The sequence below is a fragment of the Geotrypetes seraphini genome, chromosome 1, assembly GCF_902459505.1.
Source record: "Geotrypetes seraphini chromosome 1, aGeoSer1.1, whole genome shotgun sequence".
NCBI classification, from domain to species: Eukaryota; Metazoa; Chordata; class Amphibia; order Gymnophiona; family Dermophiidae; genus Geotrypetes; species Geotrypetes seraphini.
The window spans coordinates 126,279,683-126,306,702 of NC_047084.1; the positions used below are offsets into that span (position 1 = coordinate 126,279,683).

A 27,020-nucleotide genomic window follows, 5' to 3' on the forward strand; every position below is an offset into this window, starting at 1 on the left:
TCTCGGGGCCTTTGGTAGGCCGGCCCGCTTTGATGATGCAAAGCTGCCCCTGTTTGTCTGGGGGTGCGGAGACATACCGCGGCAGGAGTAGAAGGTGGAAGGCAGGAGTGTCGGCATAGCGACGGCAACAGGAAAGTTGCACGTCAGCTGACGCCGGCACTTTTTGCTGCGGCTGGGGACCCGAATCCTTTGCGGACCGGCAACATTTTTTTGCGGACCGGCGGTTGAAGAACTGTGGTCTACACTACACACCTTTGCAAAGTTTTACAGGGTAGATGTTTTGGCATGAGAGGACTCTGTCTTTGATTTCTCCGTGTTATAGGCTGGCGCAATCAGCCCAGCCTAGATTCCTGGGACTGCCTTTGTACATCCTGCTTGTCTAGAATGACACACCTGTTGCACTGGAAAAAGAGATTATGTCCTTATCTTGATAATATTTTTTCCAGTAGATAGGTGTGTCATTCTAGTCTCCTTCCCTGTCCTTCCTGCACCTGCCTACTGTCTCATTCTGTTAATGCTTCTCCAAGTTATCTTGGATGCCAGTCTGTCCTTTGGGCCTTGAAGAATACTAAATAATGGGTTGAGTGTTTCCAGGGGTACTATCTGAGCTCCTTTGATGCTTCTGTTAGCTGTTGCTAATTCATTACCTGTTAGTGTGTTTTATGTTAAAGCAGAACAATTCTATTGTTATGGGGTGTCCCTTCTTTATCCTTTCTTCACATCCTTAATTTGAACTTAGCATGCTTGGGTACTAACTGCAGGTGGCAGTAGAGCTCACAATGAAGCAGGAGAGACATAGAAAAAAATCAGGAGTGAATTCCTTCTGCAGATGGCTTGTGGCCATGGGAAGATAACTCTTTTGTCTAGAATGACACATCTATCTACTGGCAAAGATATTTTTTAAAGTACGAACATAATCTCTTTTGCTGAAGACACAAAGTTATTAAATTGCAAGAGGATTGTGAAAAATTGTATGAGCACCTAGTGAGACTGGAAGACTGGGCGTCAAAATAGCAGATGACGTTTAATGTGAGCAAGTGCAAAGTGATACATTATGGAAAAGAGAAACCCAAACTATAGCTACGTGTTAGGGGTCTCTGCCCAGGAAAATGAGCTAGATGTCATTGTTGAAGATGCGTTCAAACCCTCAAAGATGAGAATGCTATAATGCCTTTGTATTGCTCTATGGTGCGGCCACATCTTGAATACTGGTCGCCATATCTCAAACAAATACAGCAGAAGAAGAAAAGGTAAAGAGAAGGATGACGAAAATGGTAAAAGGGATGGGATGACTTCTGTATGAGGAGAGGCTAAAGGGGCTAGGGCTCTTCAACTTGGAGAAGAGACGGCTCAGGGAAGATATGATAAAGGTCTATAAAATAATGAGTGGAGTGGAAAGGGTAGATGTGAATCACTTGTTCACTCGTTCCAAAAATACTAGGACAAAGGGACATGCACTGGAGAAAATATTTCTTCAGTCAGTGTAATTAAATTCTGGATTTGCTGTCATAGAATGTGGTGAAAGCAGCGTAGCAGGGTAAAAAAGGTTTGGCTAATTTCCTTCCTCGTAAAAGTCCATAAGTCATTACCAAGATAGATTTGGGAAAATCCATTGTTTATTCCTAGGATAAGCAGCATAAAATCTGTTTTGCTGTTTGGGATATTTCCAGGTACTTGTGACCTCGATTGACCACTATTGGAATCAGGATACTGGGGTTGATGGACCTTTGGTCTATTCCAGTATGGCAACACTTAAAGAGTCCCAGGGTTGATCTGGGAAATCACAGAGCAGTAAACCTGACTTCAGTGTCAGGCAAAATAATAGAAACTATTATAAAAAAATTAAATTACAGACCATGTAGAGCAGTGTATCTCAAACTATGTGCCAAGGCATAATAGTGTTCCTCCTGAGATTTCAGGTGTGCCACGGTATATTCATAGGGGACCTAACTCAGGGGCTTCAAGGTAAGGTAACGTTATTCGCTGAAGACGCCAAACTATGCAATATAGTGAGAGACGGCAATTCACCCGATAGTATGACACAGGACCTACATTTGTGGAGCTTTGGTCCTCGACCTGGCAGCTGGGCTTCAACGCTAAGAAATGCAAGATCATGCACCTCAGCAGCAGAAATCCGTGCAGAACTTACACCTTGAATGGTGAGACCTTAGCTAGAACTTCAACAGAACGAGACTTGGGAGTCATCATCAGCGCAGACATGAAAACTGCTGATCATGTGGAGAAGGCTTCATCTAAGGCAAGACAGTTGTTAGGTTGCGTCTGCAGGAGTTTCGTCAGCTGGAAGCCTGAAGTCATAATGCCATTATACAGAACCATGGTTAGACCTCATTTGGAATACTGTGTGCAATTCTGGAGGCCACACTACCGAAAAGATGTGCTGAGTGCAACGGATGGCCACCAGGATGGTCTCGGGGCTCAAGGATCTATCGTACGAGGAAAGGCTGAAAAATTTGAGGCTGTACTCACTCGAGGAATGTAGGGAGAGACGAGACATGATCGAGACTTTTAAGTATATTACCGGCCGTATCGAGATGGAAGAAGAGATTCTCTTTCTCAAAGGACCCTCAGCCACAAGAGGGCATCCGCTCAAACTCAGGGGCGGGAAATTTCATGGCGACACCAGGAAATATTTCTTCACCGAGAGAGTGGTTGATCCTTGGAACAAGCTCCCGGTGCAGGTGATCGAGCGTGCAAGAATTTAAGAGCAAATGGGATGCCCATGTGGGATCCCTTAGAGGGTTAAGCCAAGGGAACCTGTCACCAGGAGTGGGATCCCTATGATAGTAGACTTGGAGGTGGGTCAGTAGAGTGGGCAGACCTGATGGGCTATGGCCCTTATCTGCCGTCATCTTCTATGTTTCTATGTTTCTATGAGAGGCGCTGGCACCAGCTGACTGCCTACAGGACGTGCCTCTTCTGGCGAGAGGCATGTCCCGTAGGCAATCAGTGGGTGCCAGCACCTATCCTTCTCTCTGGCCCTCTTCCCGTCTCGCACCCCCCACTGGCGTCTCAAGGCACACCTGGAGGGCCTTCACACACAAGCAGACATCGACATGATGATGTAATGCATGCATGTGATGTCATCATGACAATATCCACTTCCAGGTGCCTCGAGCCATGGCCACTACCTGTAGTATGCCACGGCTCAAGAAAGTTTGCGGGATACTGATGTAGAGAAACATGGTTTAATGGGACAAACTCACCATGGGTTCAGTCAAGGGATGTCTTGCCTCACCATTTTGCTTCATTTTTTTGAAGGTGTGAATAAACAAGTGGATAAAGGTGAGCTGGTTGATATTTTGTATCTGGATTGTCAAAAAGCATTTGACAAAGAACCTCATGAAAGACTCCTGAGGAAATTAGTATAGAAAGTCATGGCATAGGAAGCAATGTTCTGTAGTGGACTAGGAACTGCTTATTGGACAGTTCTAAAAATGAACCCTTTGAAGAAATGGATATCATCTCTCACTTATTTTCTGATTCTAGATCCTCTGTGTTCATCCCACGCTTTTTTGAACAGTGACAGAAAATAATATTAAATATTGAACTAAGGCCAGTACTGGGCAAACTTGCATGGTCTGTGTCTGTATATGGCCGTTTGGGGGAGGATGGGCTGGAGAGGGCTTCAATGGCTGGGAGGGTATAGATGGGCTGCAGTAGGTTTTGACGGAGATTTCGGGTAGAGCTTTGGATTCTTGCCAGAAATAGCTAAGAAGAAAAAATTTAAATTGATTCAGGTTGGGCAGACTGGATGGACCATTTGGGTCTTTATCTGGCGTCATGTACTATGTTACTATGTTACCTAGACCAGTGGTTCCCAACCCTGTCCTGGAGGACCCCCAAGCCAGTCGGGTTTTCAGGATAGCCCTAATGAATATGCATGAGAGAGATCTGCATATAATGGAGGTGCCAGGCATGCAAATCTGCTTCATGCATATTCATTAGGGCTGTCCTGAAAACCAGACTGGCTTGGGGGCAGTGGCGTACCTAGGGTATGTGGCACCCGGGGCCCATTATTTTTTGACACCCCCCCATGTAAAAAAATATTTTTTGTAATGACCATGAAACGGAATAAATGGTCAGAATAGAAACAGGCAGTGAAAATTTTCTTATATTCCAAACATAACATAACATAAATTATGTCTGAATTGTCATGACATCAGAAGTACATATGGAGTAGTTGCAGGTGATGCTTGGGACAGTTCTGATTGTGTTAGTTCAGTTTTATGTGTTTTTTGAATAGAAGGGTTTTTATTTCTTTTTGAAGGTTTTGCAGTCTGTGGTCGATGTCAATTGGTTGTAGAGTTGGGGGTCGAGTGTTGCAGCTCGAATGGCTAGGAGGTTGTCGAACAGTTTTTTTCTTTTGACGTTTTTGGTTGGAGGGTGTGTGAATGGTGCGTGAGTTCTCCTATGTCTGTTTGAAGTGGATTGAATTATTTAGCTGAAGAAATTAGTTACCCCCCCCATTCCACACACATTAATTCTCTTCCATTTTTGTTCCCATTATAAAAAACACTGATAAGTTCCCAGAAAAAAAATACATTAAAATAAGAAGTGAAAACAAAGGCCCCTACAGATGAGAACATAACATAAGAATAGCCTAACTGGATCAGACCAATGGTCCATCATGCCCAGTAGCCCATTCTCATGGTAGCCAATCCAGGATACTAATACCTGGTCAAAACCCAAAGAGTAGCAACATTCCATGCTACCGATCCAGGGCAAGCAGACACTTCCCCCATGTCTTAATAACAGATTATGGACTTTTCCTCCAGGAATTTGTCCAAATCTTTCTTAAAACCAGCTACACTATCTGCTTTTACCATAACTTCTGGCCACTTCATTTTTAAGTTTAGATCTTTCCTTTCAAACAGAGACCTTGCTAGATGTCAAATACAGCACAAGGTAACTTCACATGGACTTAGCTGTGCAGGAAATGTGAATCTCCTCATACACCCACCATATAGTGCAAAAATGTGCAAAGGTCTGTTTTTTTTCTTTCGATCACTACATAGCCTAATGCCACACAAGCAGCGCTGTTACAAACATATTCTGTAGGTCAATGCTAAGGATAACAAAGTTTCCTTCCTTGGACCAGAATGAGATACTGATAAACCACTGGAAGAGATCCCAACACAACACCCAAAGACCCACTCAGTGTGTGAACCAGTTGAGTGGAGTGGACTAACTGGGGGGTGGAAATGGGCCCGGAGTTTGCTCAGCAGAATTTCCCAGACCACCTCTTCCTCTCAACAAGTTTCAAGTTTTATTTACATTTGATATATCGCTTATAAAAAATTTCTAAGCGATGTACAATTTAAAAACCAGCAGATTGTGGTAATACATATAATTTATCTAAGTTATACAATTGACAAAACAATTTGGACAAACATGATTAGGTAGGAAGGAAGGGGAAAGTTACAATTACATTATTTGTTAAAATTTACATAGAATGGATAATACAGTAGGTATATTTGGGATGAAGCAAGAGAAAAGAATATTAGAGACATATGAGAGTCTAAAATAGATCATTTCATAAATCAAATGCATCTTGAAATAAGTAAGATTTTAACAATTTTTTAAAAGAGATAAGGTCTTTTTCATTTTTGATAAAATTTGGGAGGGAGTTCCACAATGAGGGAGCCACCACTGAAAACATATCTTTACGTCTAGTGCCGACTATTCTTAATGAAGGGACTGAGAGCTGATTAGATAAAGATGATCTTAGGGATCGAGAAGGGTTATATGGAACTATCATTTTTGATATGAATTGGGGTTCATTTGAGATTAATGTTTTATAAACAAGAAACACATTGACACGCTGCCACCACCACCACTAGGAACACCTCACTGGGTAGGCCAGCTATGCTATAAACTTTATAAAACACATTATTATATTTTCTTATAAAGCACATATTTTAACTGACCTCTCTGACATCCTCAGCCTTTCCATTCACAAAAATAGAAGGAAGAAAAGTTCCCATTTCCTGCTTTTTCATGTCCCCGGCCTATACAATATTTTTTTTCTGCAGACCCTTCAAAAGTCTGACCAAATCCTCGTTTCACTTGCATTATAAAGTACTGAGGATGCCATCTCTCCCCAATCCCAGGTCCTAAAGTCTAAGACAGTAGCGCAAACTAATGCTGCCAGATACAGGAAAAAAAAATTTTGATTCGATTCAGCCCTATTGAATTGGTTTTTCAATTCGATTTTCCTGCCCAGTTGGGTGATTTTTTTCAAAACTCCTGGTGGGTTTTATAGCTTTTTCACCCCCTTTGGCTTCTCCTAACCACACTGGCGCTGTGGTGTAAATAAAATAAAGAAACAAAAAGGACTTTTCCTCTTTCTGTTAAATCCTAGCTCACGTTTGCAGTCCAACACCAGCTCTGGCAGGATACACATTTCAAATCTGACATGTTATAATCACAAAACAGAAAATAAAATTAATTTTTCTACCTTTTGTTGTCTGGTTATATTTCAAATCTTGTTGGTCCAAGGCTCTGGTTTTCTTCTGATAACTTGCTTGCCAGGGTCTCCTTCTTTCTTCTTTCTGCATGCTAACCATCCATCTGCCAACTCTGTCCTCCCTTTCCATTTCCCTTCCCTCCCCAGGAAGTCTGGTATCTTTCCTTTTTTTCATCTCCCTCCACAGAACCACCTTTTCTTAACTACCCTTTCATCCGGCATCTCTCCCTCCTTCCCCACCACCCCAGAGTCCACCATCTCTCCCTTTCTTTTCCCAATTACCCTCCTATCCAGTATCTCTATCCCTCCTCCACACCATCCCTTGTGTCCAATTTCTCTCCCTTTCAGTTCCTTCCCTCCCTAAATCCCATGGTCCATCATTTCTCTCCCTCTCCTCTATTTTCAGACCCATTATTTCTTCATCCCCCCCCCAAAGTTTGGCATATGCACGTCTCTTTGAACACCCCATTCCCTCCGTGTACTTCTAAACCAGGGTCCCCCCCAAAGGCCTGTCCCCCCTTAAAGGTCTGCCTGTCCCCCCTTGAAGGCCTGCACCCCCCTTGAAGGCCTGTCCCACCCCCTTGTAGGACTGTCCCCCCCTTGAAGGCCTGCCCCTCCCCCTTGTAGGCCTGTCCCCCCACCTTGAAGACCTGCCTGCCTGTCCCCCCCTTGAAGGCCTGTCCCCCCCCCTTGAAGGTCTGCACCCCCCCGAAGGCCCGCACCCCCCCTGAAGGCCTGTCCCCCCCTTGAAGGCCTGTCCCACCCCCTTGTAGGCCTGTCCCCCCCCTTGAAGGTCTGCACCCCCCCGAAGGTCTGCACCCCCCTGAAGGCCTGTCCCCCCCTTGAAGGCCTGCCTGCCTGTTCCCCCCTTGAAGGCCTGTCCCCCCCCTTGAAGGCCTGTCTCCCCCTTGAAGGCCTGCACCCTCCCTGAAGGCCTGCACCCCCCCTGAAGGCCTGTCCCACCCCCTTGTAGGCCTGCCCACCCCCTTGTAGACCTGTCCCCCCTTGTAGACCTGTCCCCCCTTGAAGGCCTGCCTGCCTCCCCTTGAAGGCCTGTCCTTCCCCCATGAAGGTCTGCACACCCCCCCCGAAGGCCTGTCCCCGCCCTTGAAGGCCTGCCTGCCTGTCACCCCCCTCCCCCTTGAACGCCTGCCCACCCGCCCCACCTCGAAGGACTGCTCGCCCCTCTGGCCTCCCCGCACCACCTATGAAGCAGCACTACCTATGCTCCCGGCCTTGGCGTTCAGTCCCCACCACCACCACCACCACCCCCGAAGGACCGCTCGCCCCACTGACCTTCCTGCACCACCTATGAAGCAGCCGCAGCAGGATCGCGACGTCAGCTATCCCTGCGCTGCTTAGGCGCTGCTTCCTGCGCCGCGTTCCCGCCCCTCCTCTGACGTCAGAGGAGGGGCGGGACCGCGGCGCAGGAAGCAGCGCCCAAGCAGCTCAGGGATAGCTGACCTCGCGATCCTGCTGCGGCTGCTTCACAGGTGGTGCAGGAAGGTCAGTGGGGCGAGCGGTCCTTCGGGGGTGTGGGGGGACTGAACGGCAAGGCCGGGAGCACCCCTTCAGGGCTGGCACCCGGGGCGGACCGCCCCTCCCGCCCCCCCCTTGGTACGCCACTGCTTGGGGGTCCTCCGGGATAGGGTTGGGAACCACTGACTTAGACTATTACAACTTGCTTCTCATAGGTCTTTCTCGTAACCATCTCTCTCCCTTTCAGTTCATTCAAAATTCTGCTGCATGACTTTTATTCCACCAAAGTCACTATACTCACATCAACCCTCTCTTCACGTCACTTCATTGACTCCAAATCCATTTCCACTTCCACATACAGTTCAAACTCCTCTTATTGACATACAAGTGCATTCACTCTGCAGTTCCTCAATATCTCTCCCTATACTTTTACCTGTGAACTCCATTCATCGGGCAAGTTTCTCTCATCTGTACTCTTCTCCTCTACTGCCAACTCCAGACTACATTCCTTCTCTTTTTCTGTACCATACGCCTGGAAAAGACTGCCTGAGTCTACGTCAAGCTCTGTCCCTTGCAGTTTTCAAATCCAAGTTAAAAGCCCACTTTTTTGAGGTTGCTTTTAACTCCTAACCCACACTCACTTGCAAAGTACTCATGCCTGACAAACTCCCTAACCCTCTACTTTTCCTGTTTGATTCGATTGTAAGCTGGAAGTCTTTCTTGAATGATTTTAATGGACAGTGCTGTGTATATCTAGCAGCACTATAGAAATGATAAGTAGTAGAAAACAGAGGGTAGGGTTAAATGGCCATTTTTCTCAATGGAGGAGGGTGCATAGTGGAGTGCCACTAGGATCTGAACTGGGGTCAATGCTCTTTAGCATAGTTATAAATCACCTGGAAATTGGGATGACAAATGAGGTGACTAAATTTTCAGATCACACAAAACTATTCCAAGTTGTCAGAACACCTGTGGACTGAAAAATTGCAGGAAGACTTTAGGAAATTGGAAGACACGGCTTTCAAATGGCTGATGAAATTTAAAATGGAACAATGCAAAGTGATGCACATTGGGAAGAATAATCCAAATCATAGTTATTTGATGCTAGGGTCCACCTTAGGAGTTATCACCCAAGAAAAAAATCCAGGTGTCATTGTAGACAATATGCTGAAATTTTCTGACCAGAGTGTAGCAGTTGTCAAAAAAAGCAAACAAGATGCTAGGAATTATTAGGAAAGGGATGGTAAATAAAGCCAAAAATATTATGTTGCCTCTGAATCGCTCCATGGTACAACCTCACCGTGAGTATTGTGTTCAGTTTTGGTCATGGAATTAGAAAAGAGTCAATGAAGAGTGACCAGGGATCAGATGGGCTCCACCTAACCAGAAGAGGGAAGGATGTCTTCGGTAGACGACTGGCTCATCTGCTCCAAAGGGCTTTAAACTAGGTGAGTTGGGGGAGGGAACCCATTCTCATCCTGGTGTGGTAAGTAAACACTCCATTATTGAGTCTGAGGTGAGTACTTACGCTGCAGTCAGTACCGCAGGGGACAGATCAACTCGAAAGAGACAAACTACCTAGAGTTATACAGGCTACATAAATTTGTACATGCAATATAAAATAAGATCACGAAAACAGAAAGTTTCTACTAACATTATGTTGCAGAGTACACATTCAGTTGAAAGTCTAAATTTCCTTAAGCCCCAGCAGATGTTTCCTGAAAAGCCATGGTTCTAGACCAGGGGTGTCAAGGTCCCTCCTCCAGTGGGGTTTTCAGGATTTCCCCCATGAATATGCATGAGATCTATTTGCATGCACTGCTTTCAATGCATATCCATGGGGGAAATCCTGAAAACCCCACTGGATGGCGGCCCTCGAGGAGGGACCTTGACACCCCTGGTCTAGACCTTTGTGGCAGTCGTCCAGATTTCTATGGGGATGAGCTCCACACTTTTGCAATTTGATAGTTGAAGGATTTGCAGTGGGATGTCTTATATTTTATATTTGTAGCCCTGGCTTGGGCTACACATTTTTCAAGGTTGGGAAGGACAAGATCAGTTGGCCGGAGTTGCGATAATCCTGCAAATAGTAAATGATGGCAGACCTGAATGATCCATCCAGTCTGCATTATAATCACAATTCATAATTAAATTAAAACATCTATTTCTTTTTGGGCCATAAACTTTAGGGGCCAGTTTCTGCATAGGATGCCCAGTCTCAGAAGCCGCCTAAGCAGCTTTTGAGAATCATACATGGGCGCCGATAGAGTATCATGTTTGTCCATAATAACCTGATTCTCTAACCAGTGTCCATGTCACAGGCGCTGGTTAGAGAATCAGGTTGCCGCTGAGCTTATCATGGCAAGGGATCTCCCTGCCACAATAAGTTTAGAGGCAACCTGCCCCCCCCCTCACGAAGACTACCTGCAGAAGGGATGCCCAGTCCCTCCTGCTGGAACTCTCCCCCTGAACATCATTAGCAACTTCTGGAACCCCCCCCCCAGATTGCCAGCAGGAAGGATGTCCACTCCCTCTTGCTGGAACCCCCAACCCTTCCTAAACATTATGGGTATCCCCCCACCGGAGCCCCCCAGACCCCATCAGCTCCCCACCCCCCGGATTAGCCTAAGGAATCTGGCCAATCATAATCATAGGCCTCTCCCAGTGCATTCCAGAATGCACTACAAATGGGGCCTAAGATTCTGGTTGGCCCAGGTGCCTAAGGCCCCTCCTATGGGAGGTGGGGGGAGGCCAGCGTGGGGAATGCCTGCAATGTTCGGGAGGGAGATTCTGGCAGGAGGAACTGGGCATCCTTCCTGCCATTGATCTTCAGGAAGTGGTGGGGCGGTTCTGGCAGGAGGGACTGGGTATCCCTCCTGCCATCGATCTTTGGTAGATGGAGATGGTGGGAGTTCCGGCAGGCCCTAGAAGTCTACCTGGTACTGACCTTAGGTTTCAACTACTGGAATTGCCATTGAAGCTCACTCCAGCCTATTCCAAACATCTTATTTGCGGGATTCAGACTGTGAAAGTTAGCCCATACAAATTCTAATTAGCAATCCTCTGTGTTCATCCCACACTTTTTTGAATTCCATCACAGTTTTCCTCTCCACCACCTCCCTTGGGAAGACATCCACCACCCTCTCCATGAAAAAATAATTTCCTAACATTATTCTTAAGTCTACCACCCCTCAACCTCAATGTATGTCCTCTAGTTTTACCAATTTCCCTTCTCCGAAAAAGATTTGGTCCTATATTAATACCTTTCAAATATTTAAATGTCTGTATCATATCACCCCTGTTCCTTCTCTCCTCCAGAGTATACAAGTTGAGGTCTTCTAGTTACTTCTTTTGGCGCAAACCCCCTACCATTTATGTCGCTTTCCTCTGGACCACTTCAAGTCTTTTTGTATCCTTGACCAGATACAACCTCCAAAATTGAACACAATACACCAAGGGGGGCCTCACCAATGACCTGTATAGCAGCATCAACACCTCCTTTCTTTTGTTGGTTATGCCTCTCTCTATACAAGCCAGCATCTTCCTGGCTACAGCCACTGCCTTGTCACAGTGCTTTGTCACCTTCAGATCCTCAGACACTATCACCCCAAGGTCCCTCTCCCCATCTATGCATATCAGCCACTCGCCTCCCAGCACATACATCTCCCTCAAATTACTACACCCCAAATGCATCACTCTGCACTTCTTTGCATTGAATTTTAGTTGCCAGACTCCAGACCATTCTTCCAACTTTTGCAGATCCTTTTTCAGGTTTTCCACTCTCTCCAAGATGTCCACTCTGTTACCAATCTTGGTATCATCTGCAAAAAAGCAAACCTTTCCTTCTAACCCTTTGGCAATATTGCTCACAAACATATTGAACAGAATTGGCCCCAGGACCAATCTTTGAGGGAGTCTACTACTCACCATTCCTTCCTCTGAGCAAATTCCATTAAGGCGTTAGGCCAAAAGGGGACTTAGGTGTTTTTTTTATTATGCCCCTCATAGTCTTTTGCTTTGAAGCTGGCTGTTTCCCACAGGTGCCTTTTTTTTTTTTTGTTAAGTATCAAGTCCAGTGTGGCCCCCTTCCTTGTGAGTTCTGATGAGTGAAATAAAGAGAGTCCAGGATTTTCCTGTTTTGAATTGCCCACAAGCGGTCCCTCTAAAAACAACCACACGCTGTCTGCATCACTCTCAAGAGATTCTGTGCAATCAAAGGCAAATGTTTCTTCCTAATAGCAGACATTGTAGTTGATACCAGATCTGAGCACTGGACTGCATTTCCTTAATGACGAAGCAAGTAGCATGGGTGTGTAATGGGAAAAATAGAAATGCAGACAACACTGGATGGTGCTGGGAGGTCAGGCCAGGGTGCCAGAAATACCCATGCATCACCCAATCCTGTCCTTCCATGTCCAAAACAAAAAAAGCCTTACTGAGACTCAAAACTAATCAACCTATGAATAATATTCTAATAAAACTGGAAAGTCTTAGTGGCTCACTCGCCATCAGTTCCTTTCCAGTAGGTGACAAAATAAAGGGCCCAAATTCCCTGTTTATATATATTTGAACTTTAGAGCTGAATTGACAAGCTCATACCTTAACTGACACAATTAAGCCAAATGAATATAATAATCAAACTTAGCTGTGGGCTGAAGAGTGCAGTTTAATGGTAATTCTTAAGGAACCAAGAGTGCCAGGAGTATTTGGCTTGAATCATCAGGAAAAGCATTTCAACTTTCTTCTCTCCTGCTGCTCTGAAGCTTCTAGTACGACTAATTAGTGCTACCAGATGCATGCAGCACTGTACTGTACATTAAACACGCAAGAGATGGTCCCTGCTCGCAAGAGCTTGCAATCTAATTATGATAGACACCCAGGACACAGTCAAGCCTGGTAGTAAGAGTCACAAGCTCATATGCTGAAACAGCTCTCCTGCTGCCTGCATCAGGGATTTGCAAGTTCAAAATGTCTAAGCGGTTTACACCGAAGTGATACTAAAGCAGGACATAGCTAAGATAATACTCAAACACCTTTCTGATCTCATGTGCAACTTCTTTGAAATTAGTTGCCTTATTTTCTTACTCCTGCTTCTCCATCTTTGCTAATATCCTATTCTATCTATTAAAATGTTTTACCACACATTGTGTTGACAGTGTAATATAGCATACTATTAGGGGCATTTTGAAAATAACTAAGATAGTCCAAAAATGGCATAAATTGGCACTTGGATGTTTTTCTTGGCAAAATGTCCAAGTGCTAATTTTGAAACCATCTTTCTGGACATCTTGCGAGGTGTTCTACCTGCAGTGCGTCCAAAACTAAAGGGCATGTTGGAGGTGTGATCTTGGCAGGCTTCGAGTTGGACGTCTTGCAGCAATAATCAAACATTTCCCATAATGGTCAATTCTTCAAATCAGAAATAAAAATATCCTAGAGTTCTGTTTCCAACAGTGGCCAATGCAAGTCACAAATACCTGGCAGAATCCCAAATAGTAGCAACATTCCATGGTACCAATCCCAGGGCAAGCAGTGGCTTCACCACATGTCTGCCTCAATAGCAGACTATGGACTTTTCCTCCAGGAACGTGACCAATCCTTTTTTAAACCCAGCTATGCTAACTTCTGTTACCACAAAGCATTCTTGAGTTTAACTATTCTCTGAGTGAAAAAATATTTCCTCCTATTGGTTTTAAAAGTATTTCCCTATAACTTCATTGAGTGTCTCCTACTCCCCAGCCACACAGACCCTGCCTCAAACCCCCCTCAATTTGTACAAATACCCTTAAAAGGTTTGAGGTGTCCATTAGTGTTCCTAGAAGTGTCTCCGTGCTGTATTTGGTTCTGAATCCTGACTGTGTAGGGTGGAGTATGTTGTGATTTTCTAGGTAAGAGGTTAAAGTTTTGGCTACGAGACCTTCCATCAGTTTGATGTACAATGGGATTGAGGCAATGGGTCTGTAATTGGATGGTTGGTCTGTTGCTCCTTTAGGGTCCTTTAATATTGGAGTTATTATGATTCCGCTGAGTTCTTGTGGGAAATAACCCTCAAGTAGTGATGAGTATATCCATTGAAGAAGCAGGGAGCGGAATAATGTGCTTGATGTTTTAAGTAGGTATGGGGGGCAATGGTTGAGGTCACAGGCTGCATGGCTATATTTGTTATAAAGATTGTTGAACTCTGCCCATTCTATAGGTGAGAAATGGGACCAGGTTCTATCTGCTGCGACTGATTCTTTTTCTGTTGGTGGAAATGATGTCCCTATGTGTGAGGGTGTTCCGTTGAAAGAGGCTCTGATATTTGCGATTTTGTTTTTGAAGTAGGTAGCTAAAAGGGTGGCTGTAGGTGGGGGCTTATTGTTGTTTGCTATGTATGATGTTGTGTTTGTGAGGACTTTTAGTAGCTGGAATAGCTTTTTTGAGTCTTGGGGTCCATCTCCAATTTGTTTCGAGTAGTATGTCCTTTTTTCTTTCAGTTTTTGTTTGTACTTTCGGTTTGTTGCTATCCATGCTGTTTTAGTGGATTCTTGGTCGCTTTTTCTCCATTTTCTTTCCAGTTGTCTACATTGTCTTTTGAGTTGGAGTAGTTCGTTGTCAAACCACTTGTCTGATTTTCTGTGGATTTTGGTTTTAGGTTTTTCTGGGGCTAGTTCGTTTAGGATGGCCTTACTTAGCAGGTTCCATTTTGAGATGAAGTCTTTAGGTGTGTAGTATTGGATTATGGTGTCTGTTTTTGTCCAGAATACTGTGGGATCTATATGTTTGCGTGAGAAGAAGGTAGTCTTCAAGTGGTTGAGTAGTTGGAGTGTATTTGTTACTAGACCAATTGATTTTGAAGGAGTAGGGGTAGTGAGCAGACCAAAGGGAACGGTTCCATTTTCCGTTTAAGGTTTGAATTTCTGGGTGTGAGGTCTGTTGGGACATGTATGCTACTATGTCTAGCTGGTGTCCTTTTTCATGTGTAGCCTGAGGATCTAAGATTTTATAAGTTAAGGCTTCTAGGTATGCTAGTACGGTTTTAGCATTTTTGCAGGATTGGTTTTCAAGGTGAAGGTTGAGGTCTACAAGGAGGAGGTTGTAGGTAGTTGCTAGGGAGTTTCGATACATAAATTCTTCAAATATTGGTTTGGCTATGCTCCAGTTACTTGGGGTTATGTAGCATAGTATGCATGTGAGTGTTCCTTTAAGTGATGTGCTTGAGAGTTGACAGGCAAGTAAATCCATGTATTGGTCTGTTATTTTGTCTTGTAGGTAGGTGTATGTTTAATGTGTCTCTGGCTATGATGGCAATTCCTACTCCTCTCTTATTTTTTCTGCATACCAGTGTCATTTTGTGGCTTTTTGGGCAGACTTCAGTTATTCTGGGGTCTGTATCAGAGGTGAGCCAGGTTTCTGTGAGGAAAAGGCAGTCAAGGTTATCTTCTTCTATCCAGTTCTGTTCTAGGGCCAATGGCTCTGTTGTTCATATAGACGCATTTGAGAGGGGTGTATTCTATTGGTGAGTTGTTCGTTGTTTTCAGGTATATGAGTGATCTTTGGTGGGGTAGTATTGTGGAATTGTATGGATTTGTTGGGTTTCTAGTCGTTGATTTTGGGGAGGGTTGATATGTGAAGGGCTGATAGTTTGTGTTTCTGTTTAATATGAGATGCCAATTTGGCTGGGTAATTCCTCTGGAGTTTGCTATGATAGGTATTGGATAAATGTTGTGTGCTGTTGTTTTCCAGTCTGTGAGGAGCAGAAGTATCAGAAGGATTGCTTGTGTATAACTTAAAAGTGTGGTTCTCATGGTGGTGCAAGATGCAAAGGTCACTGTACCTGACATATCTAGTATGGTATAGGATTGAGGGTTGGACAGTTATAATACCTAGTCAATTCTAATATTACCTGCGGCTGTTTTTCGGTGTGGCCCTGGCGTCTCCCTCTTGCTCACAGTTATCCCCTACTGGATCGGGGGAGGGGTGGAGCTGTGCTTTTAAGTCTCCGCCGCTGCTTCTACTACCTGCCGCTGGTTTCGGCGCTGCCCTGGTGTCTCCCTCTTGCTCACAGTTATCCCTAGCTGGATCGGGGCAGGGGCGGAGTATTTTCTCCAGTTCTCTGCAAAACACAAACTCTGCTGGCACGGGGAACAGGTGGAGATGAGGCCAGGTGCCCTGCTGGAAAGGGCTCCCGATCTGGCCGTTGGTGCCGAGCGCCGTCAGCGCTGCTCCTCCCGTAGTTCTCTCTCCTGCTGGAACAGGGGAGGGGTGTAGATGATGCTAGGTGCCCTGCTGGAAAGGGCTCCCGACCTGGTCGTTGGTGCCGAGCGCCGTCAGCGCTGCTCCTCCCGTAGTTCTCTCTCCTGCTGGAACGGGGGAGGGGTGTAGATGATGCTAGGTGCCCTGCTGGAAAGGGCTCCCGATCTGGCCGTTGGTGCCGAGCGCCGTCAGCGCTGCTCCTCCCGTAGTTCTCTCTCCTGCTGGAACGGGGGAGGGGTGTAGATGATGCTAGGTGCCCTGCTGGAAAGGGCTCCCGATCTGGTCGTTGGTGCCGAGCGCCGTCAGCGCTGCTCCTCCCGTAGTTCTCTCTCCTGCTGGATCGGGGGAGGGGTGGAGTATTTTCTCCAGTTCTCTGCAAAACACAAACTCTGCTGGCACGGGGAACAGGTGGAGATAAGGCCAGGTGCCCTGCTGGAAAGGGCTCCCGACCTGGTCGTTGGTGCCGAGCGCCGTCAGCGCTGCTCCTCCTGTAGTTCTCTCCCCTACTAGAATGGGGGAGGGGTGTAGATGATGCTAGGTGCCCTGCTGGAAAGGGCTTCCGATCTGGCCACTAGTGAAACTGGCAGTTGGTGCCGAGCACCGTCAGCGCTGCTCCTCCTGTAGTTCTCTCCCCTGCTGGAACGGGGGAGGGGTGTAGATGATGCTAGGTGCCCTGCTGGAAAGGGCTCCCGATCTGGCCGTTGGTGCCGAGCGCCGTCAGCGCTGCTCCTCCCGTAGTTCTCTCCCCTGCTGGAATGGGGGAGGGGTGTAGATGATGCTAGGTGCCCTGCTGGAAAGGGCTCCCGATCTGGCCGTTGGTGCCGAGCACCGTCAGCGCTGCTCCTCCTGTAGTTCTCTCCCCTGCTGGAACAGGGGAGGGGTGTAGATGATGCACATACAGTGATACAGATTTTTTTAAAAAAAATTTAAAAAATTATATTCCGCTTGTCCTGTTTATAGGCATCAGGTCAAACAGTGTAATGATGTTAGATTGAAACAAAACAGAATTCCAAACCTATGAGTAGAGAATGACAAATGGACAAAGTTGTCCTCATCCCTGTAGGAACTCAATTTCCTGTCCTGCCCCATGAGTTTTGTCGCTGTCCCTTTCCCTGCTCCATTCCTGCAAGCTCTGCCTTAACTGCACAAGCCTCGAACACTTATGATTTTAAAGTGTTTGAGACTTGTGGAGATGAGGATGGAGCTTGCGGGAATGGGGCAGGGACAGGAAAAGAACTCGCTGGGACGGGAAAATGAGTTCCCACAGGTATGGGGAAAAATTTGACCCCTGTGTCATTCTCTATCTACGAGCTCTGAGATTAAAAAATATTACATTTGCAATAGTTGTAGGTCAATATTCATCCAGTACTAGTAGTGAGTGGAGTGCCTTATGTTCAGCAAGAGAGACCTTTAATCCCAAATTATATTGCAAACTAGTGTTCCCGCTAAGCTGCGCTGGGGTGCGCTGGCGCTCAAAATATTACCTCGCAGCGCACAAGTTTCTCGTCACAGCGCACACAGTGTAGAGCACAGTTCTTCAACCGCCGGTCCGCAAACAAAATCTTGCCGGTCCGCGAAGGATTCGGTCCCCGCCGCAACGAAAGGCCGGCGTCAGCTGACTTGCAACTTCCTGTTGCAGTCGCTGTGCCGGGACTCCTGCCTTCCACCGCGTTTGCCTCCTGCCTTGTCTCCGCACCTCCAGACCAGCAGCGGCAGCTGTGTATGCTTTTAACTTCGGCACAGAGCTGCCCCTAATCAATAGTTTAGCACGGTTTCATAAGGCAGCCTCGGGGCCTTTGCTAGGCCGGCCCACATCGCATCATCGAAGCGGGCCGGCTATCAAAGGCCCCGAGGCTGCCTCATGAAACCGCGCTAAACTATTGATTAGGGGCAGCTCTGTGCCGAAGTTAAAAGCATACAGAGCTGCCGCTGCTGGTCTGAACTCTTGGGCCGCTGAAGGAGGGCAAAAAGCAGCTGTCCTGGAGGTTTCCCTTCCTCTCGCCTTTACAGGTTCCTTTTTTCCACCTTTTTTTTTTTCCTTCAAACGGCAACGGGCCCCAGCATCGACATCAATCAAGTAAGTTCCACTGTCAATCAAGCGGTTCTGCTCGGCCAAAGCTTCCCCTGTGACATGAGCCACCCTTAGGGGAAAGAAAGTGACCCACAAAGGTGAGGGGAAGGGGGGCAGATGATGGAAGTTGGGGGGGGGGGGAGAGAGAGAGAGAGAGAGAGAAGGGGCAGATGATGGAATGGAGGAGATGAGAGAGAGAGAGAAGGGGACAGATGATGGAAGTGAGAAGAAGGGAGAGAGAGCAGAAGGCAGATGGATGTCAGTTGAGAAGGGAGAGCAGATGCTGAATGGAAGTGGGGAAAGAACACATACTGGATGGAAGGAGGAGATAAATAAAGGGGGAAGAAAATAGTAAGATAATGGAGGGGTGAGGGAAAGGGGTGACAAGCTGTGTGTAGACACAGTGAAAAGAGGGAAACGGGACTAAATAGTAAGAAAGAATTTAATTTAGATGGAGGCAGAAAATAGAGAAGGAAGACCAGAGAAGAAAAGGGAAGAGAGAGCAGAGAATGATCAGATCTGAGTGGAGGAAATGAGAAGAGAGATATGCTAAAAACCTCAGGGGGGAGGGAAGGATAGAGATGCCAGACCATGAGGGGAACAGAAGGAAGATGATGGATGCTAGACCAAATTGGGGGGTGGGGGGGGGGGGGCAGGAGGAGAGATGGCAGGGAAAGACAGACAGTGAAGGGAAGGGGCAGATGCTGGACTGAAGAGACAGAGAAGGTTATCATGCTGCTGTACCGGGCCATGGTACGCCCTCACCTGGAGTACTGCGTCCAGCACTGGTACTTTAAGAAGGACACGGTACTACTCGAAAGGATCCAGAGAAGAGCAACTAAAATGGTTAAGGGGCTGGAGGAGTTGCCGTACAGCGAAAGATTAGAGAAACTGGGCCTCTTCTCCCTTGAGCAGAGGAGATTGAGAGGGGACATGATAGAAACATTCAAGGTACTGAAGGGAATAGACTTAGTAGCTAAGGCAGGGAGAACGAGAGGGCACTCTCTAAAGTTGAAAGGGGATAGATTCCATACAAACGTAAGGAAGTTCTGTGGTAGAAAGCAACATATTTATTTGGCTCATAACTTGCTGGCGCCCGATATTTTTAGCTCACAGTGAAAAAAGTTTGCTCACAACACCCGCCCGCTTAGAGGGAACACTGATTGCAAGTCCCAGCTATCCAGAGAACGGACGCATGCCACATGCCAGCTTTAGTCCACCATAAAAATGATCTTCAACACTTTCACTAACAATCTGTTTTCTGTACTAGTAAACTGTGGCTGACTGGTTGAGTTGCTGCCTCTGCTCCCAGAGGTTGTGAGTGACCTTGGGCAAGTCACTTAATCCTCCAGTGCCCGAAGCAACAAAAAGGCAGTATCCGTTCCCTTTCCCAGTGCCAAGACTCCACTCCCTGACTTTTGTTCAGGATTTTAAGATCTGGACATAACCTCTTTACTTGCATTATCACTGTGAACTAGGAGAGAATCAGATCCAAGGATATCCCACCAAAGAGGAGGGAGTGAAGGCTGCTGAATGGGGTTTCTTTGCTTTACTCAGTCTCACCTGGGTCAAGAGTCAATGACGTTATAGGGACTGACAACCTAGCTAAACTATCTGTATAAGCAGAAATTCAGAGACAAAACTGGTAGGTTTACTTTAGACAGTTCCTATCCACAAAGTAGGAGTACAGATCTTTGCACTTCTAGTATGCACTATGCAAATTAAAATAATAATATTAATTTAGCAAAATACAGATTCAGGCTTCCATAACATTCCTGGCATGAGAGCTTAGTAATACAATAAGAGAGGAATTTTATAAGTCATCACAAAGCTGAAGAATGCTTTCAGGTACCTACTGTAAGTTGATTTTATAAACACAAGTAGGCTGGGATGAGTCTTGTGCTGGTAAAATACGAACAGAAGTGGCAGAAACTGTGTTTATGTTGTAGGCACAAGCATTGACACCTGGGCATAGATTAGATTTGTAAAAGAAAACAGGATGCTGGGAATTATTTAAAAAGGAATGATTAACAAGACTAAGAATGTTCTAATGCCCCTGTATCACTCCATGGTGCAACCTCATCTGGAGTATTGCGTTCAATTCTGGTCTCCTTATCTCAAGAAAGATATAGTAGCGCTAGAAGAGGTTCAGAGAAGAGCGACCAAGATGGTAAAGGGGATGGAACTCCTCTCGAAGGAGGAAAGACTAAAAAGGTTAGGGCTCTTCAGCTTGGAAAAGAGATGGCTGAGGGGAGATATCATTGATGTCTACAAAATCTTGAGTGCAGTAGAATAGGTACAAGTGGATCGATATTTCACTCCGTCAAAAATTACAAAGACTAGGATACTCGATGAAGTCAAATGTGACTCGGACAAGAGGTCATGGACTGAAACTGAAGGGAGACAGGACCAGGACAAATGTCAGAAAGTACTATTTCACACAGCAAGTGGTGGACGCCTGGAACGCTCTCCCGGAAGAGGTTATGGCGGAAACTACCATTCTAGGATTTAAGGGCAAGTTGGACACACATCTTCTTGCAAGACACATTGAGGGATACAGGTGACCAAGGTCCTTGTCAGGGAACACCTAGCTGAGCCTCTGCGGGTGCGGACCACCGGACTAGATGGACCCACTGTCTGATCCGGTGCGGGCATTTCTTATGTTCTTATACGGAAATACTTTTAGTTCAAATCTTTTTATTGGAATTATAGGCAACAATACTTATACATCCATGTTTAACTCTGCGTCAGCAATGAGCAAATACAGCATAGCTAATATGAAGCATCAACAAGGCAAAATCAATTTTCTAAGCTCAACATAGCTATACAATAAACATAGTTTCAAGTAGGAGTAAGGTGTGCTATAGTATTACCATATTTATGATTCATGAGAAATAGAATTAAATGCCTACATAAACAGTAATATATCAGTCGCCAAAAGTAGGGTAATCTGAAAGTAGTAATCAGTTTTGTATCATATAAATGTCATGAGAGAGAACACAATAATTTCTTACAGCTTAGTAAAATTCGTAGTGGACATTAATTTTTCCGCAAATACCCTTTCGTATTTGAAAGACATGCACACTGAATTCCACCGCATGTTTGAATCAACCTTAGACAGGTCTTTCCATGATGATAATACATTCTTAATCGCTAGGTATAAAAGGATACGGAGTATTTTAGCTTTATGATCATCCATTGATAGTGACGACTCAGATTCCCATAACTCCATTATTAAAATTTTCAAAGTCAGTTTATCATTAATGTCTAGTATAGAGCATATTGTTTTCCATACCGATGTCCAGTATGTTTGCAGTAGTTCACAATCATAGAGCATATGTGGCAGTGAGCCTGGAGCTTTATTGCAGGACTAGCATTTATCAGATTGATCTACATTTAGTTTGGCTAACTTATGTGGGGTCCAGTGAGCGCGGTGCAAAACAAAGTAGATGGATTGTAGGAGCAAGGCAGATTTTAAGGTTTTAAATGCTTGTATCCAAACCTTTTTCCAACTGTCAGAATCAATAGTCGTGCCGAAATTTGCATTCCAAGCTGATTCAGCAGTTCAGGATTGCCAAAAGAATGTACTTGTATTAACTTATACCCGCTGGAAGCAATTCCTTTCCCATTATAGAATTTTTTACAATACATTAGAACATCTGGTTGAACATTCCTGGAGGATAAATCTGTATAGATCTTTGTAAGTCAGTGCCTTAATTTGATCCGCTGGTAAAACAAGTGACCAGGAATATTATACAATGTCATTATGTCATTGAATGTCATCCATTCATCATTTTTAACTAGATGATGTAAGTTCCATATGCCTTTCATTTGCCATATTTTCCAGCTAATAGTATTACATCTGTTCACCTACCCAACAATAAAGGCCTGCCACTATAAAAGATTCCTGCTCAGAACACTCACCTTCCAGGCAGGCAAATGGAACGATTGGCTGAGTAACATTATCACGCACTCCTCAACCTACCTCAGTTTTAGAAAATTGATAAAAAACAAGTTTGTTCAATCGATTTGTAAACTAAGAATTTTATAGCACTGCAAATTCAACCATCAACCTTAAGAACTATATAGCTTTCTACTTCTTCCATTATATAAGATTGTATAGATGTCTTTGAATTGTTGACCTCTTCGCTGATTGTCCAGCGCTTCTTGTTGTAAACCGCCTCGAACTTTTCATGGCTTTGGCGATGTATAAAAATAAAATTATTATTATTATTACCTTGGATTTTAATAGAAACAGTTTAGTTGCACTCCATTTCACTGGTACTAACTTATTAATAGTAAGTATAGCTTTATTAGTGGAAACAATAATCAAATTTAAGTTCTCTTTCTTATTAGAGTAATTTTGCATATTATATTTTAATATATTTGCTCCACAAATGTGTTGTTCCAGTAGTAACCACGTGGTGATTCCTCAGTAGGAGGAGGAATAAGCCATAGAGTAGCTTGTCTCATTAGAAATGCTATATGGTAGCCGTGAAAGTCAGGAAAATTCACCTCTCCTTTGTCCTTAGCTGCTTTAAGTTTCTTCAATGTGATGCGCAGTTGTTTACTACGCCAAATAAATCCTGTCAACAGTTTTTCGATTTAGGGCTACGGTTAGGGCTCTTCAGCTTAAGAGACAGCTGAGGGGAGATAGGATTGAAGTCTACAAAATCATGAGTGGAGAACAGGTACAAGTGGATCGATTTTTCATTCCATCAAAAATGACAAAGACTAGGGGACACTCGATGAAGTTACAGGTTTTAAAACCAATAAGAGGAAATTTTTTTCACTCAGAGAATAGTTAAGCTCTGGAACACGTTGCCAGAGGATGTGGTAAGAGTGGATAGCGTCCCCTGTCCATCTCACTGTGCAGGCTCAGTTTGTCGGTGTGGTCCACGTAGGAGAGGACCGGAGCCAACGGGCTAAGGGAGTGTGTGCACCCATCCACCAGTAGCACAGATCATAGGAATCGCACCAAGTGTCACAGAAAAGGCATTCCCTGCAGTTTTATTTTGCTTGTTAATTATTCGGATCGTTACCCTTTCATCACATTTCGTCGAGCGGCCATGGAGGAAGAGTTGAAGAACCCAGTGTGCAGCTGCCTATTTCGGGAGTCAGTCATCCTGCCCTGCTCACACAATGTCTGCCTTCCGTGCGCCCGCACCATCGCATTGCAGACCCCGGACGCTGGGCACCTGCCCCCCCACCTGCTGCTGCTGCCAGGCGACTCCGATTATGCGGACCACACCGACAAACTGAGCCTGTCTCTCTCCCTGCCCCGTCTTTCTTTCTGTCTCTCTCCCTGCCCCTGTCGTTCTTTGTCTCTCTCCCTGTCCCTGTCTTTCTTTCTGTCTCTCTCCCTGCCCCGTTTGTCTTTCTTTCTGTATTTCTCTCTTTCTTTCTTTCTTTCTGTCTCTCTCCCTGACCCCTGTCTGTCTTTATGTCTTTCTTTCTTTCTTCTATTGGCTCCCGGCGCTATCCATCACCATTTTCTTAGTCCTCTGTACCCTTTTGGCCCTCATCGATCCTCCACTGCATTTATCATCCTTTCAGTCCCAGCTCCATTGCCTCCAAGGCCATTCTTCCCATCCCACCCAGCTTCTCTTCCTTTTTTATTTTTTAAAGGCATTGGGATACTTGTGTTAATGTTTTAAAATATTCTATTATCTTACTCTTAGAATGAAAAGGAGGATATTAAGTCCCAACATTAACTTAAATTGAATCTAAAGGCTGATGTTCAAAGTAGACATTAGATGCCTCAGAGAATGTTCACAACAGCTGGGATGTTAACTCCACTGCACCATATCACCTAATGTGGTACCTAATGCCTGTGGAAAGAGCCCCATGTTCAAACATATATTTCTTAAACCCTTTCTTTGCTCAATGCTTTTGATGACATATAAAAAGTAATTAGCACTCTCTTTATTTCTAGGATATGGATGGTCGTCGATCAGCACCGGGCTTCCTACAACGCACAATGTCTGTGACCTCACCTGCTCAATTCCATCCTGCTCCCGGATACTCTGCCCAAATTTCTGATCCTCTTGGCCGGAGGCTGTCTCCGTGGGAAGCAGCAGCAAAGTCTCCTCTCGGTCTTGTGGATGATGCATTTGCTCCCAGAAACATTCAGGAATCTATTGCAGCCAATGTGGTATCTGCAGCACGGCGCAAAACTCTGCCTGAACCTCCAGAAGCCTGGAAGCAGCGAGTCTCCTATGCAGCCCCTAGCACATTCTCCAGTGTGGGCCTGGGTGTAAGAAGGCAGCCAGGGGTAGTGTCACCTCCAAGAAGTAGTGTGTCAGCCCCAAGTGCATCACTTCAGTGGAGGCATCCATACCGTGGCCAGCATTCTCTCACCTATCCTGGTATGGCTCGCATGGAGACCAGGCCTGAGAATTTCCTGTCCTTCCTGCCTGATTCAAACTACAACCCCTATCCCAGGGCATGGAGGCACTGAGTAGAAGCGGTGTGCTCTTTGCTAGAGAAGAGTGAAGGGAGAGAGCTGGAACTGATATAGACTCTTTAAAAAAGAAAGAAACATTTTCGAAACATGTATGTGGGTGGCCTTCCAAATGTATCAGTGCCTGCACTTGGCCATTCATGGTCCCAGTCTTTTGTTCAAGATGTCATTTTGGCTCTTGAGGAGATTTCATACAGTCCAGCAGCTCCCTGTCCTGTGCCTGGATACTCGTCACTTGTAACTTTCTCCTTCGGAACACCTGTTAAGTGCATGGCTGTTTACACACTTAAGTGTCAGTGGTGTCCTGTCTAGCAGGAGCTGTGGCAAGAAAATAGCTGGAGAGGAAAACAGAGGGCACATGTACAGTGTAAGCACACACAAAAGAAAAAGCAGTCAGGAGAATGTCATGAGATGCCCCCTTGCCTCTCACACTAAAGCTGAGAATGGACCCCACAAAAGTACCTTGAGCAGTAAAGTGGGTGCAGAGCATGTTAGCAGAATGTAAGTGCCTGGCACTAGATGGCTGTAGAGGGCACAGAGTAGGAAATACAATGATTGGAATGGTTAGAAATGAGATACTGGGCCTGATGGACTTCTTATGTGAAAGAAAGAAAATTATATTTCAAGGAGTTATCCCATAAATACAGAGCAGTTGGCTTCAAACCAGTTGCAGAGAAGTGTGCCAATAGCAGCTGAAGCTCTTTGCGTGTTGGTGACTGCCGTGGTGAGCTGTGTCCTGGAATGTTGCTACTTTTTGGTGTGTTGACCTGGACTGACCACCGTGAGGACATGCTACTGGACTAGATAGACCATTGGTCTGACTCAATGTAGCAGAACTGATGTATGTATCAGTTATCAGCCCTGATCTTTGCAGTTGCACTTACCATATCAGAAATTTTATTGGAGATTTCAACAGAATCCTCACAATTCCCCCAAGTTGCATGTTCATCGTTCCCTGGAAGCCTCTGTCCTTTTCTTCATCCTACCCTGCTCTGGAGCAACCATATAGATCTCTCTAACTCCTTCCCTTTAAAAAAATAATATTTCCCTAAGTTCTCCTTCAGTGGTCTCTGTGAGTTCTGTCCCCATGTTAGCTTGCCAGAATGGCACAGGATGCCCTCACTTGCACCTGGCCTTGGAGGGGCACCTCCTTTATGATGCACCATCAATGTTGCTTGTAAGTTGGCAAGGTATCAAGTTTTAAGCATGCCACCTCTGCAGCCTGCTCAGGACCAATGAGCACCAATGGTCAGTAGAAATCTGAATCAGACTCCCCCAACTTCTAATGATGCTGATGGTCAAGTGCTATCGTCAAGAATTACTCCTGGTGACTATATAGATTGACTTTCTCCAGTGTGTCCTATCTTCTGCTTGTTTCTAAAGGCTACTCAATGGAGTCTTCTTAGTTGATGTAACTGAATCAGTCTATTTTGCTGCTGATCTTAGTTTCATTACCTCATTTGCCTTCAGCCTTGCCAAACATAATATTCTTCTCTAAGATTCAATCTGGTTATATGTGCCTCAAGTGAGAGCTTGGTTTTGATACGGTCCAAGATCCAGCTGTTTTTATTTTCAGCTGTCCATGGTATTTCTGTTGCATCAGTACGTCTTGTGTCTTGTTTCTTGATGCTCCAACTTGTTCATCCATAGAGTATAATAGAACAAACCATGATACATAGAATTTGGATCTTTGTAAGGACAATCCTTGCTCTTATACATTTTCTCTAAGACCTACCAAGTACAGTAGGTGTTCAGCTTTCTTAGGATAATACAGATCATGAAAATGACAGTGGATACGGACCTCAATGCTGTTGCATTGTTTGACTGCTGGAGTCCTTCTTACTGATTGATCCCAGGAGGCAGAAACTGTCCATGACTTCTGTGCCTTCATTATCATAGAAACATGATGGCAGATAAAGGCAAAATGGTCCATCCAGTCTGCACATCCGCAGTAACCATTATTTCTTTCTCTCTCCATGAGATCCCAAGAGCCTATCCCAGGCTTTCTTGAAATCAGACACAGTCTCTGTCTCCACCAACTCTTCTGGGAGACTATTCCACGCATCTACCACCCTTTCTGTAAAAAAGTATTTCCTTAGATTACTCCAGAGCCTATCACCTCTTAACTTCATCCTATGCCCTCTCACTCCAGAGCTTCCTATCAAATGAAAGAGACTCAACTCATGCGCATTTACATTCCGTAGATATTTAAATGTCTCTATTATATGTCCCATCTCCCGCTTTTCCTCAAAAGTATATATAATCACTAAACTAAGAAAAAATAA

The 27,020-nt window shown here is 45.1% G+C and overlaps 1 protein-coding gene across 2 annotated transcripts in view; it reads left to right on the forward strand.

Annotated features, from left to right (window-relative positions):
• The window catches only part of SYNPO2 (synaptopodin 2), a 195,745-nt gene extending 168,995 nt beyond the window's left edge, over nucleotides 1–26,750 (forward strand). For both annotated transcript variants that reach the window (XM_033938008.1, XM_033938016.1), the window contains exon 5: nucleotides 24,208–26,750. In XM_033938008.1, the coding sequence (XP_033793899.1) occupies nucleotides 24,208–24,732 (525 nt within the window). In that variant the 3' untranslated portion in view covers nucleotides 24,733–26,750. The remainder of the gene's footprint in view (nucleotides 1–24,207) is intronic.
• Nucleotides 26,751–27,020: the final 270 nt, after the last annotated feature.